Source organism: Pongo abelii, chromosome 10 (assembly GCF_028885655.2).
Source record: "Pongo abelii isolate AG06213 chromosome 10, NHGRI_mPonAbe1-v2.0_pri, whole genome shotgun sequence".
In the NCBI taxonomy this organism is placed as follows: domain Eukaryota; kingdom Metazoa; phylum Chordata; class Mammalia; order Primates; family Hominidae; genus Pongo; species Pongo abelii.
The window spans coordinates 92,672,170-92,687,113 of NC_071995.2; the positions used below are offsets into that span (position 1 = coordinate 92,672,170).

A 14,944-nucleotide genomic window follows, 5' to 3' on the forward strand; every position below is an offset into this window, starting at 1 on the left:
AAGGACACAGGGGCTTGAAAGAGCCTGACTCATTTAAAGAAGCATGAAAATCCCACTACTAACAACAGGAGACAGTACCAAGGATATTCCTAGCTCTTAGCATAAGGCCCTACATATGAAAGTCCCCTAATAAATACTTGTTGTTTTTTAACAATAATGCCGGTAAGAGTCCAAAGATGAGCACAAGTTTTAAGTGCTGGACAAGTATGGAGCTGAAAGAGTTATCTGGGCTAGTAGGATCTGCTCACTGGGGTCAGTTTATGGGCAACATCTTTGGACTTTGTGTGCTGAGGCCACAGAACCCTCCATACAGCAGGAAGGCCCTTTCCCACCAGCCTGTTACCATGGCCTGTTTTGTTTCATCTACACAGTCTATTTAACAACAAAACCAGAGAAAAGTGCTCACAGTCACTACCTATTTCTTTGAGGCCCCTCTTTATTTTTTTTGAGATGGAGTCTCACTCTCTCGCTCTGTCACCCAGGCTGGAGTGCAGTGGCACAATCTCAGCTCACTACAACCTCCACGTCCTGGATTCAAGCGATTCTCCTGCCTCAGCCTCCTAAGTAGCTGGGACTACAGGTGCGTGCCACTATGCCCAGCTAATTTTTGTATTTTTAGTAGAGACGGGGGTTTCCCCATGTTGGCCAGGCTGGTCTTGAGCTTCTGATCTCGTGATCTACCTGCCTTGGCCTCCCAAAGTGCTGGGATTACAGGCGTGAGCCACCGTGCCCAGCCGAGGCCCCTCTTTTCATGCCTTCATGCTAACTGCACCCCTCCTACAGGCCCTTGAATGTCACTTCTGTGAGTCTCTCCTCAACTAGGTAAAATGTGGTTCCATTAATCATATTTTGTCTTTTGGGTTTTAGTTTTGTCACTCTCATTCACATACAACCAGCAATGTTTTTTGAATACCCTTTCATTAACAATCAAATGATCTCATAATCCTAATACTGTTAACAACACATAGCCCGTTCACAGAGGCTGAAGGTCTAGCTGAAAAGATAGGACTTGTACCTTAAAAGATAAATAATACTGCTACCTAAAAAGATAAATAATACTACTGCCATTAGCATTCTTTGCTTTGTACTGTATCTATGACCCTTAATCAGATTTCACACACACACCCACACACATCCTTATGATTCACGGCATTCATGGGGTACACATTCAATGGGCAGCAAATAGCATTTAGTAATAAAGCTTTAGTAATGCTTGCCTATTCTCAAAGTCTGGTTTTTTCGATGGTAAATTTCTTAAAGCAGTATACCCCAAAATGTAATATTTAATAAAGATTCTTCCCTTGCTTAAAAGGACTACTCCCAAGCACAGGGGCAGCTTTGCCATCTGCCATCCTGCTTCATATGTTCTATTTGCTTGTAATATTTATACCAACTTGTTTTCCTGATCACTTTCTCACCTCTTTGTAAGTACCTGCCCTGAATCTGCTGCTCTCCCTGGCTTTCTTGCATTTCTTGAAAACCCTTCCACTCCCTCCTTCTGTTGTTACTTTTCTGACCTATTCTTTATGCCATTTGGAAATCACAGATCTGTGTATCTTCTTCTTCTTCTTCTTCTTTTTTTTTTTTTTTTGACAGTCTCACTCTGTCACCCAGGCTGGAGTGCGGCGGTATGATCTCAGCTCACTGCAACCTCTGCTTCCCAGGTTCAAGAGATTCTCCTGCCTCAGCCTCCCGAGTAGCTGGGATTACAGGCACCCACCACCACGCCTGACTAATTTTTGTATTTTTAGTAGAGATGGGGTTTCACCATGTTAGCCAGGCTGGTCTCGAACTCTTGACCTCAGGTGATCTGCCCACCTCGGCCTCCCAAAGTGCTGGGATTACAGGCGTGAGCCACCACACCTGGGCGTGGATCTTCTTGATATCCCGAGATGACTCTGAGCCGCTCATCCACCAATTACAGATGTAGACTTGATTGCAAATGTTGCCATTCCCCGGTTCCTGCTGGTTCTGATGTACCTAACACCCACATCCACTCTTAACACTAGTGGCATCCCCTCTTAACCTTCATGAAACTCAAGCCGGCAGGACCAAGAGGCAGGTAAATAAATTGTGAACATATGGGGGTTGGCAGGATAGTGCAACAGGTGAGAAATGAAGAGGCAAAGACATCCAGTGAGAAGACAGCAATGGGAAGTGAGGAAAACCTTTATGGAGGAAGAGACTATGAGAACAGAGTGTTTGCTCTGCTGTGGCTGGCTGGCCACCAGCAGCTACTGCAACAGAACAACCAGGAAGGGTAACAGATTTAGTGTTATCAGCCACTAATATCATATGGTGAGAATCCATCAGCAAACCTGATGTAGAAGCCATGGACTTGGCCAGAAGAAGGGGTTCAAGGCCCAACTTGGGCCTACCGTACTACGGGAACTTGGCTTGTCATTAAGCTCTCTGCACTTTAGTTTGCTTATCTGCAAAATGATAAGATAATACTTATGAGGTTATTGCAAAAACTAAATGAAGAAACTGAAGTAAATGGGCTCAGTACTGAGCAGAAACATGTGCCCAAGAAATGCCAGTTAAAATGTTTTCCTAAGGATAGGGTTTGAGATGGAGAATAGGTGTGTTACAGGCTGAATTGTCACCATCTCCCGAATTCATATGTTGAAGTCCTATCCCCCAGTAGCTTCGGATATAACTGTATTTAGAGGTAGGGTCTTTAAAGAAGTAAAATGAAGTCGTTAGGGTGGACACGAATCTAATCTGACTGGTGTTCTTATAAGAGGAAATTTGGATACAGATATGTACAGAGGAAGGAACATGTGAAGATACCGAGAGAAGATGACCATCTACAAGCCAAGGAGAGAGGCCTCAGAAGAAACCAACCCTGCCAACACCTTGATCTTGGACTTCCAGCCTCCAGATCTGTGAGGAAATACACTGCCACCCAGTCTGTGATACTTTGTTATGGCAGTCCTAGCAAACTCCTAATACTAATAGTGCTGAGTTAACACAGCACTAGAGTCCTGGTAATAATAATGGTAATCATCATAATAATGTTTATTATTTATGGAGTGACTTCCTGTGTGCCAGGCATTGTGCTAAATGCTTTACACATATTATCTCATTTAATACGCATGAAAATCCCATGTGATGGATGCTATTTTTCCAACCTATGATGAGGATGCTGAGGGTCAGAAAGCCCAAGCCTACATAGTTATTGAGTGGTGGGACAGGGTCTGGAACCGAGGCCTGACTGAGATCACGGCTGGCCTACAGTGTCTTTGTACAAAGAAAAAGGTGCCACTTCCTTTGGGAACACCCAGCCCCAAGCCAGTGTGCAAGGTTTGGTAAACAGAAGACAAACTGGATTTTAATTCCTCTTTCCTCCTTAGCTGGGTGCCCTTGTGCAAACCTAAGCCTCTCAGGGTGACCCACGCTGAGGCCCAAGCTCTTAATAATTACACCGGACTGCTCAGTGGGCCGGGGTGGCTAGGGGTAACACCATTGCCACCGTCGAGGTAGGATCAGTTGGGCACGTAAGGGACTGTGAGTGCTGGCAAGGCAAACCCTACCTCCCTCACGGCTGGGAATGAGATACGTGGGAACCCAGGTCCATGAGTTCTGGGACGCATGTGGGTGGGCTTCCAACAGTCCTACAAGACAACCACAAGGGGCCCTTGACTTAGGGCAATTCTGACTTAGGGCAGTTCTGTGTCCAGTCCTCAGTCAGCAAGAAATTCAGTTTGCCAAGATCGTGGCCCTAGGATTACACACCTGTCCTTTCGCCATCATCCCCATGCCTCCTCCTCCCACCAAACCAAAGAGAATGAGAAACGCATCTTCATCCATTTGGCTATGACTGTAAGTGTGCCTGTCCTCACAATTAAAGCTCCTGAATGTTCCAAATTTGCAGCTTTCATGGTGGGGAAAAAAAGGCCTCCGACAGCGTAAATATTTAATCACCATTAAGAATGTCCAATAAATGATGGGAATCAGGTTTCAAATTGACTGGTTCAGATGATTAAAGTACAGAAGTCATAGCAGGATAAAAATAAAGTACCCTCTAAAAAAGTAGCATCTTATGGGCAGGGGCAAGATGGAAGATAGCACGTTGGGACCTCTCCAGGCCCGGTCGGGCACTGCACTCGGGGCGAGTGTGGCAACCACTGTCGCTCTCCGAAGGCTCCCGTGCCCCTTGGGGCAGCTGAGCAGAGTAATGCCCTCCGTGATGGAGAGTGCGCGTCCTGCAGCTGGGCCAAGACGGTGCCCAACGGCGGACAGCCCCACTCTGAGGATGACAGCAGCGAGGAGGAGCACTCGCACGACAGCGTGATCCGCGTTGGAACCAATTACCAGGCCGTAATTCCAGAGTGCAAGCCTGAGAGCCTCGCATGCTACAGCAACAAGAAGCTGAAGGGGATTCTGGTGTGGTCACCCAACCACTGTGTGTCAGATGCCAAGCTTGACAAGTATATTGCGATGGCCACGGAGAAGCATGGCTACAACATTGAGCAGACGCTCGGCATACTCTGGAATAAGCACCACGTGGAGAAGTCGCTGGCTGACCTGGCCAACTTCACCCCATTCCCTGAGGAGTGGACAGTAGAGGACAAGGTGCTGGTTGAACAGGCCTTTGGCTTCCATGGCAAGTGTGGATCCAGCAGACGTTGCCCGACAAGTTGATTTCCTGCCTGGTGAAATACCACTACTCTTGGAAGAAAACCCACAGCCGAACTAGTATGATGGACAGACAGGCCCGGCGGCTGAGGGGCTGCAAGGACAAAGAAGACAGTGATGAGTTCGAAGAGGGTCGAGGAGGCCTGAGTGAGGGAGAGCCCGATGCTGGAGACCCCAAGAGAGGGGTACAGAGCATAAAGCAGAGGAACAGCAGCCTGCGCCAAGCCCTGGAGGGCGCCATTGATCCACTCCGCCCCCTGGAGGCCAACACCAAGTTCAACCCCTGCTGGACCACAGAGGAACAGCTTTTGGCTGCCCAAGCCATCCGGAGGTATGGCAAAGACTTTAGGACTATTGCAGAGGTGATTGGGAACAAGAGTCTGACCCAGGTGAAGACCTTCTTTGTGAGCTATTGGCGCTGCTTCAATCTGGAGGAGGTGCTGCAGGAATGGGAGGCTGAGCAGGATGGGGCCGGTGGAGCCACAGTCCCCATGGAGAAGGCTAGGAGAGGGGCTCCCTTGCCAGCCCCAGCCCTAGAAGAAGATGATGAGGTCCAGATTACATCGGTCTCCATGTCTGTGTCCCGATCAGTGCCCCCCTGCACCACCCCCGTTCCACCTCCCACCTCCCTGCCCTAGCTGTCCCCTGCTGCTGAGGCCACCTTTGCCCACGGCTCCCACCCTGCTCTGACAGCCACCCACAATGCAGCTGGGCCGCTTCCTCCAGCCCCGGTTGGCCCCCAACCAGTGCCCACCGCCTCTCATCCTCCCCGCTCTGGCTGCCCATCCTGGCCCTCAGCCCCTACCCACCCTGATTGGAGCCCCCAGTGCCCTCACTCTGAATCCTGAGGTCCTCCACCAACCACAGGATCCAGGACCCCTTTGCTGGCCATCCCAAGGCATCTCTGGTGTCACTGAGGACAGAAGGGGCTAGGGCTCTTGCCAGGTCTTTCCAAGACCCAGAGCTGCTGACAGCCCAGCCTGGACCTGTGGGTTCTGCACGTGATCCTGGCGGCTGGGCCTGTCTCCTGGGGCCATGGCCCGGGCTCAGGGGCCTTTGAGCTGGACTGAGGGCACTTTCGCTTCCTTGCCGGGACTGGAATGGCTGCCTCCTAGTCAACTAGGCCTCTGGGCCCTGCCCTTTGTGTGTCGGAGGTAGGGACCTTAGCGTGGGGGTGGGACAGGACAGTTGGGTGTGCTGGCTGTTCTCATTCCTCTTCCCTTCTTTTAGCAATAAGTCTTGGGTGAAGTGGGAAGGGAGGCTGCAGGGGGAGGTGGGAAGAGGGGCCTTACAGCAGCAGAGGCTGGAAGGGAAGTTCTGTCTTCAGGGGCCAGCTGGGAAACACTAAGGAGCTGAGGGTGCCCACCGGGCCCACCTTCCAGTAGCTTGGAGAAATGGCGGTTGGGAACTTATGCAGACATGGATTTACTTTTCAACATGTTTTAAAAGTTAAAAAAGAAAAACCTCCTAAAAAAAAAAAGTAGCATCTTTAGAGGGTTTCTGTCTCTACTACATAGGTTTCCTTGAGTATAAAGGAACCAAAAACATCCAATTTATCTCTTCATTATTAGTAGGGGGTGGCAAAGGGTGAGGTCTGGAGATGAGGAAGTATAGAAATCTCTTAATAATCCTGCTTTGGTAATAATGAATATCAATGGAATTTCTCAACTTTATTGAAGGGACTGCTGGAGTTCAGACTTAAGGAGAAATGTCTAAAAAGGAAAAAGCGGCATGCTTGGTTTTGTATCTTGTTTCAAAATATATTTCAAACGTTCAGCAGAATTTTAGAGATCATAACCACCCTCTGCCCCCACCACCTTCTGAACCCTTAGTCCCCAGTAGTTCTGATTTACTTTTAAGATTCTTTTAGTTTTATGTTTTAACTGAAAAAAAAAAAAATCCTGCCCAGCCAGGTTTCCATCTGTCTGTATCACCGGGTTGAATTTAGTGTAGGAAAGCCTGTGCAAAGGGAATAAAAATGTAGCTTTTTTTCCATTGCCAGATTCAGGGGAACCAACCATTTGGAAACAAAGGAGTTCCATTTTGACGAGCAGCCTTTCTGCTTTCCATCAGTGGACAAAGTGAATGTACAGGTTTAAACATCATTTGGGGTCACCTCTAGATCCATGTTTGGAGGTAGATTGGTTTGTTAGTTATGATTCTGGCAGGAAACAGGTGACACATGCAAACAGATACATTAATGGAGGGACCATGGCTGAGCCATGCCAGGATGAAGGCAGACCAGCAGAGGCTAGCCATAGCGACAACCATGGAATCCCACAGGCCTGAGGAGGAGGGTGAGGGAGTGGTTACTGGGCCCACGAAAGGCTGTGGCTTCAGTGTAGCTGTGAGAGAGGACAGCCCACAGGAGCTGTGGCCTTGTAGAGGGACACAGACATGGCCAATGCATAGATCGGCAGAGAGGGAGCTGGGAGAATAAATATTCAAACTTCGCCCTAGCTGTCCACCCCTAGATCTCTGGCTGGGGCTTCCCATTGGCTGAATCCAACCAGAAGCCAAAAGGCAAGGGTGATGTCCATAAATGTCAAACTTCTGGGTCTCGAGCAAAAGGGGGAGGAGTGGGGAAATGGTCTGCAGGGAGAAGAGACTATTCAGCACAGATGGGGAAGAAGAAATAAATAGGAAGGACTAGGGAAGAGGTGGAAGAGATTGTGGTGATGGTTTCGAGGGTGTAGACTTATCTCCAAGCACGACATGTTGTATATAATAAATAGGTACGGATTTTTGTATGACAGTCATACTTCAATGAAGGCTTTGTAAAATAATAATAATAATAATAATAAAGAATAGGGGCAGGAGGGCGAGGCAAACACTCGGTCTTCCACGAACTTTGCATTTGGGATTCTGTGCGTGGGGCTGAGTGCCTGAGAAATGCTGTTTGGACTGTCATATTCCTGGGGCTTCCCCAGGATGGGTGATGAGTGGGGCTGCCCCCACCCTGGGGCCATACACCAAGCTGCCCGACCGCAAGAACCCATGCTCAGAGCTGATATTGGTTGCTTCCACTCCACCTTGGTGGGGCTATTTTCTAGGGAGTGGCAAGGACATAAGAATGAGAAGGCACACCAGCTTGGTGGAGAGCACTAGAGGGCTCACTGCGAAGTCCAGCAACTTTATTGTCAGCTCAGAGCATCTCCCCACCAGAATCTCAAGGAAGCAGAAGTACAAGTGGCTGTGAAGTTATCTGCGTGTTTATCTTATCTTCTGCTATTCATTTCAAGAGTTGGAGTTATTATTAATATGAAGGCCTGGTTTCTGGCAGCTCTTCTCTTAGAATGGGTTTATGCCAAGCTGCCAGGTATCAGAGGATTCAGAGCCTAGGATTATGCTGACAGCGAGTCTCAGATCTGTGATGGGAGGGCAAAGACACGGGAAACAACGTTGTATTAAAGAGGAATCAGCGTTTTGTGTCTAGTCTTTGATGCCCTTTTGGCTCCCTATTTCCGAAGAACAGCAAGGAAAATACAAGGAGAGACAGACTGGAATCTTGTGAATATCAGAGAAAAGCTTGATTTTCAAGAGACTGCTCAAGTTACAGAGATTCCCCAAATCTGAAGAAGTAATTAACTGATGAGTTTGCATACTTCATGCAGGGTGAACTCCAGCCGGTCTAGAAAAACACTGTGATGGTTGATGATTTACCATACTTTGCTTTCAACCAGTAATTGTCTCAGATTCTTAACCACTGATGGTTTTGGTGAATGTTTTGGAGAAAAGGCTCGAGAGAAACTTCATGACACTAAACATACTCCCTGAGAAGTGTGGTGCTAGAATGCTAAGGTGATGTCCTAGACTTCGCAGTCTCTTAAACATATCTGACATGTTATGTCATGTTATGTTATGTTATGTTATGTTATGTTATGTTATGTTATGTTATGTCTTTTTAGGCAATAGCTCATCCCTCCCTAAAGCGGAGTGAATGCTCTTATTTAGCTTAAAGACAGTCATTGGACTTTGAGTAAAGAATCATTTTCTTGTACGTTCCACTCCACCCTCCAATGTACATTTGCACTCTGCTGGCGAATGACCATGAGCTATTAAATCATGACACAGAAAAAGATGACAACTGTAATGTTGGGAGTGACCCCCAAGTCCCACCTACTGAAGGAACACCACAAGCCTTCCTCACTTTAAACCATGGCATGGGGGCACTATCACCAAGCATAAGAATGCCCAGCAATCGTCTGGGGCCATGTTGGGTGGGCAGAGAGGATGAGGCACTGAGTTCCTTCAGCCATGTCTTAACTGTGCCATGTCAGAGAGACTTTTCATGTTGATTGAACTGTGTCCAACTCATCTCTCAGCACCAATGCGAACTTATTAAACAGCTCTTCCTCTAATCTTTTTTCAATCATCTACTCATCAGCAGACTAGAAAGAAGACTGGCTCATTTCTTTTTCCTGTCAGCCACCAAAAGGGCCTGGGAGCTTTGATAAGGGCCTCGATGTGGAAGACCACATAGATATCAGCAAAACTGTGGAGGAAGAAGTGGTCTGCTTAAAACCTAAGAGGACAATACAGGTAGTACTATTCCACCCACTGGGTGGTATTTCCCAAATTCTGCACAGGGGGTTGTAGCTATGTAGATGAGGCTTAGAGAGAATTCACTGACCACCAGAACAAATATTCTCAGTTGCTTTCAATCTGTGCCAGCCAAGTCATGCTGCGGACCACTGTCAGATGAAAAAAAAAAAAAAAAAAGAAAATCAGAAAGAAAACTGAAGCACCAATGATAGCCATCTTGTGACTGTGACCAATTGCCTACTGAACAGTTCTTAATGTCCTGGGCCCCAGCAGGAAACCATTGAATCTATAAAGTCCTGTCCGCCAGAAATGAGTCTGATTGTGGATGGCCTGGTTAACCCAGATTGCCTTCGGTGCCTGAGGGAGTTGATATTTTCTCATTATGAAGACTTTCCCATCTAGTGAACGCTGCAAATAAAACTGCTCAGAATCGGTCTGAACTGCCTGTTTCCGTGGTAGCAGGCCTCTGTCTGGAGGATAAATCTGCACCATCTTCTTTTTTTTTTTTTTTTTTTTGGGTTTCAGCCAGTTATGTTACAAGGAGTTCCGAAATGTGCTATAAGTGACACCCAACAAGACGGGCTCGGCCAGTTGGAGAGGGAAGCTTTGTCACCAAGGGGACTTGCACCCCTGGGCCAGATGGCGGTGTCCAAGAGAAAGTGATCAAAGAGATACAGAACCCGCATGCCTAAATATTGATTTCAGTTGTTCGTATTTCCCACACTTTTCAAATGTGGACTTGTGTCCTGAAGGTGGAGCTTTAGTACACAAGAAAATTGGGAAGGGGCAAACATGTTTGTACAAAATGGGGGTAGAATCAGCAAAGAATGCATTTATATGCTTCCTCGTCGCCTACGTTTTTCATGCCAAAAAGTTAGCACAGATTCTGATTCCTTTCACCGTAGGAGTCTGCATACAATTAAACGGGAGGAAAAAGAAGCCCACTCTTAAGAGTGGGGCTTATGGTCCCAGTAGAATGGCAGGGAACTGTAGCCATCAAAGCCATTTATACTTCTTGTGGGTAGTATTTTTAAGATGTTGTTTCTTTTTCAAAATGAAGCAGCAATGAATTGAGTAGTGATCAAAATGCCGCACCACAGAGTATGTTTAATCCAAATAGCTCCCAAGATGGTCTGCGACTGATTGTACCAACTCTACGGGACTTAGAGAAATGACTTGGTTACCAGTGAAGTAAAACTATCCCTGGAATGGAATTGAACTGTTGCTTCTCAGCACATAACGACACTGCCACCGCCGGTTCACGGAGCCAGTGAAAGTCACTGAGTTCTGCATCAGTCACAGGAAAAACTGTCAAAACACCAGTGCATAAATCCCCTACTATGCTGTGGAGGGGGTCTCTGAGCTTCAGATGAGGTTTTTAAAATATTGATCTTCCCACTTCCAGAGGTGCAAAAATTCTGAAAGCATTCCAGGAGGGCAGGGAGTGGGGGAGCAAGGCCAGATATTTTGGAGCAGGTGAAACATCTGACTTGTCTTGCCTGAGATGTCCCGATTAACACCAACCGGGTACTTTAGGCCTTTCCCCTTCTTCCTCCCCTCTCCTCATGGACACTCCAACACCATCATCACAGCACAAAGGGCAACCTCATATCTCGTGGGAAGGCATTTTCTGCCTCCCGCCAGGCAAAGATAATGTTATCCAATTGCAAATGAAAGGCTTATGAATGAAAAGATGACCACTCTGACTTTAGTGTATGAGAGCCACTGCTGAAATGATAGGATCCTTGAACTTCACATCTAGAGCAGAAACTCACCTTCTCTTCTGCTTCTCCCTCCACCTCACCCTTCTTTCCTTAAGCTTTCCAGAACTCCTGCCATATCCCTCAGCACTGGGGAGAACTTGAAGCACTGTTGGAGAAGTTTGAAACCTGCAACCTTCGGCAGGACTCAGCATGGGACAAAAGCCACCTCATTCCTTTCCCTTCCCAAAACAGCATCTTGAGCTGGGGAACTTGGAGGGAAGGAAGAAAGGGGATAGCAGCCAATTGCCCTTCCTGGGGCCTGGGGTCTGGAAATAGCCTGGGAAGGAACAGTGATCATTTCCCAACGATCCATAGAGGTCCTCAGCACCCTCCACTCCTATGCACCCCCGGCTCATCTGTCACACTGTAAGGCTGCTGATGGTGCCCCTAGCTGCCCCAGGAAGCTGGGAGGCATTTGTGCATCCTCTGGGAAGCCCCATTCCGAGAAATCATGAACCTATTCCCCAGTGGGCAATGATTCCCTGTGCTTCAGAAATTCTTGGCGGCTGTGGGGGCAACCCAGCTGTTATTCACCCTCTGGGTGAGGTGGTGAGACCTCAGGGGGTCCAAAGGATAAAAGTGGGTAATGATGAGACAGATGGAGAGCCTCGAGGGAAATACGGGTACTTGGGTCTAATAGTAGACGGCAGGGCGGGGGCTGGTTGGTGCATTTAACTTGAGGAACTTTTCAGTCTCACTACAGAGAATGATCTCTGGGGGATTATGGCAATGGCCACAGGTGGCACTTAACTAGAGCCAGGTATGTAAGAGGCCCTGGGGCTAGATATGGATTCGAATCTCGGCTCTGATATCTACCAGCAGTAGAGTGCCAGCACGTTCCACAGCCTTTTCATAACCATTCTCCTGGACTACTAAGTAGAGATGACAATAACAGTCACTAATTAATAGGGCTGTTATGAGAATTATGAGTCTTAACCCATGTGGTGAATTTACAAGCGCACCCGGCACGTAGTAAGTGCTCAGTAAATGTTAGCCCCGCTCATTAGGTTAGATGGTGAGCAGAACTTTCCAAGTGCTAGGCTTGAGAGCCTGGGACTCTGTTGCCAAGGGAGATTAGAGAACCTTTGCAAATATGGGCGCTCCGGCCCCGGGGATTGTCCAGAACGAGAGTGTGGCGCCTGCCTTTCTACCACCTCACTCATCCGACCCGGGGAAACCCACACCCTGTCACAGGGGCGCCTTGGTCCCCGGAGTCTCCGGCTCGGCCACGTCTCCCGCGCGCCTCCCCGGGGCCTCCCTCTCGCCGCTCCACACCTGTCAGCCGCCCTCGCAGCAGCCCTGTGGCCCGAGCCCGGGGCCTCAGCTGCAACCCCTTCGCACCCTGGATCCTCGCTCCGCGCGCCTGGCGTATCCCTGACCCGGCTGCGGTCGTAAACAAAACCGGGCGTTGGAGCAGCCCCGCGGGCGGACGGGCGCGGGAGCCCGCTCCGTGCGCCGTTAGCGCGCCCCGGGAGCCCCAGGCAAGCCAAGGGGGCGATGGTGGCGGCCGCGGCGGCCGCGGCGGGCGGCTGAGCTTTGTTATGAATAGATGAAAGAGGCCACCTACACAGTAACCCAAATTACGAGACCTCCCTCCTCCCTATCTCACCGAATCAAGAGGGGAGGGGAGATGGGCGTGGAGGGAGGGCGGGCAGGCGGGCAGGAGGCGGAGGGCGGAGGAGGAAGAGGATGAGGAAGGGGGCCAGTTGCATCCCACTTTCACAATGGGAAAGTGAAACGCACAAGCGCACCCAACCTCTCCAGCCCTCCCCGCCCGCCTCGCTCCTCTCCGCCCGTCCCCTCCCTTCCCCTCCGCGCCTCCCCGCGAGCGCCAGCGCTGCACACAGGAACTCTCCGGCAAAGGAGGGCGAGGAGGAAACGGTGCCGGAGCGCGCAGGGCTTGCTACCGCCGCCGCCGCTGCACAGGCTGCCGGAACGAGCCTGCCGCGCGCCGCCCTCCCCGCTCTCCTTCCCGGGCGAGCTGCGGGGATGGGGCGGCCGCGGGAGCCCGAGCGCGCGCAGGAACCGCCGCCGCCGCCGCCGCCCGCGTCTCCGTTGCCGCGCGCCTGAGCCGCCGTCGCCGCCGCGCGCCCTGCCCGGGGGCGGCCCCCCAGCCCCATGGAGGTCTCCCGGAGGAAGGCGCCGCCGCGCCCCCCGCGCCCCGCAGCGCCACTGCCCCTGCTCGCCTATCTGCTGGCACTGGCGGCTCCCGGCCGGGGCGCGGACGAGCCCGTGTGGCGGTCGGAGCAAGCCATCGGAGCCATCGCGGCGAGCCGGGAGGACGGCGTGTTTGTGGCGAGCGGCAGCTGCCTGGACCAGCTGGACTACAGCCTGGAGCACAGCCTCTCGCGCCTGTACCGGGACCAAGCAGGCAACTGCACGGAGCCGGTCTCGCTGGCGCCCCCCGCGCGGCCCCGGCCCGGGAGCAGCTTCAGCAAGCTGCTGCTGCCCTACCGCGAGGGGGCGGCCGGCCTCGGGGGGCTGCTGCTCACCGGCTGGACCTTCGACCGGGGCGCCTGCGAGGTGCGGCCCCTGGGCAACCTGAGCCGCAGCTCCCTGCGCAACGGCACCGAGGTGGTGTCGTGCCACCCGCAGGGCTCGACGGCCGGCGTGGTGTACCGCGCGGGCCTGAACAACCGCTGGTACCTGGCGGTGGCCGCCACCTACGTGCTGCCTGAGCCGGAGACGGCGAGCCGCTGCAACCCCGCGGCATCCGACCACGACACGGCCATCGCGCTCAAGGACACGGAGGGGCGCAGCCTGGCCACGCAGGAGCTGGGCCGCCTCAAGCTGTGCGAGGGCGCGGGCAGCCTGCACTTCGTGGACGCCTTTCTTTGGAACGGCAGCATCTACTTCCCCTACTACCCCTACAACTACACGAGCGGCGCTGCCACCGGCTGGCCCAGCATGGCGCGCATCGCGCAGAGCACCGAGGTGCTGTTCCAGGGCCAGGCATCCCTCGACTGCGGCCACGGCCACCCCGACGGCCGCCGCTTGCTCCTGTCCTCCAGCCTAGTGGAGGCCCTGGACGTCTGGGCGGGAGTGTTCAGCGCGGCCGCTGGAGAGGGCCAGGAGCGGCGCTCCCCCACCACCACGGCGCTCTGCCTCTTCAGGATGAGTGAGATCCAGGCGCGCGCCAAGAGGGTCAGCTGGGACTTCAAGACGGCCGAGAGCCACTGCGTAAGTCCTGCCCCCGTGGCGCCGCGGGGAGCGCTGCTGCCGGGGAGCCGCCGCCGCCGCCGCCGAGGCAGAACGAGCTGGGGGCGAGCGGCGGGGCGGGGGTACAGCCGGGTGACATTTACCAGGTCTCAGGTTCACACCGCGGGCGGCCGTCCGAAGGCTCCTCTCGGACGGTCCCCGAGACCTGGAGCACGGCCTGAGGTCCCCAAAGGGAGAGTGTAAAAAGGGGGGCGGGGAGGGTTGGAGTTAGACTCAAAACTCTAGTGGCTGCATCCCAGTGCCATCCTTCCCTGTCCAAACGGGGACGCTTGTTTGGGGCTGAGTCTCCTCGCGCAGCCCCTCTTTCCCATTCGCTTCTCCAGACTTCTCTGTGCCCCTTCTGTGTAGTCCCAGCAGGCTTGTGGGTCTGACCCTCTTGGTCAACAGTTAGCAACACAGTGCCCTCGGCAGAGAAGCCATTGAACCTAAAGGGCTCCCTGCCACACCCCAGCCTTTGTGGCCCCCTGTCTCCGCCCCCCACCGACAACGCAAGTGCTGTGGTCTGAAGAGTTGCTAGCCCGCTCAGCGTGGAGAAATGCCAGCCTGCAACAGAGGCTCGCGCTGGAACCGAACCCCTGGCGTGACCCGGTGCGAGGGGGCGGTGCCGTGGCTCTGCTCAGGGTGCGCTGTGGTCGCCAGCCGCCGGGAGAGGCTGGGTGGGAGGTGGCCTTGTGGTAAAAGCCTCATCCTAGAGGGGAGCGCAAGGGAAAGTGTTGGGGGTGCTACAGGCAGTTTCTGGGCTCCAGATTGCGAGACTAGATGGCGGGACTACCCTT

The 14,944-nt window shown here is 52.0% G+C and overlaps 1 protein-coding gene and 1 pseudogene across 3 annotated transcripts in view; both read left to right on the forward strand.

Annotated features, from left to right (window-relative positions):
* Positions 1–2,081: 2,081 nt before the first annotated feature.
* Positions 2,082–5,574, forward strand: LOC100444771 (REST corepressor 2-like; annotated as a pseudogene).
* A 7,037-nt stretch (positions 5,575–12,611) lies between these two features.
* Positions 12,612–14,944, forward strand: part of PLXNC1 (plexin C1) — a 159,301-nt gene continuing 156,968 nt past the window's right edge. For 2 of the 3 annotated variants that reach the window (XM_054527490.2, XM_054527491.2), the window contains exon 1: positions 13,046–14,129. In XM_054527490.2, coding sequence (XP_054383465.1) covers positions 13,068–14,129 — 1,062 coding nt within the window. In that variant the 5' untranslated portion in view covers positions 13,046–13,067. Of the gene's footprint in view, positions 14,130–14,944 lie in introns of all 3 variants that reach the window. The other variant, XM_002823595.5, reaches the window with a different exon arrangement.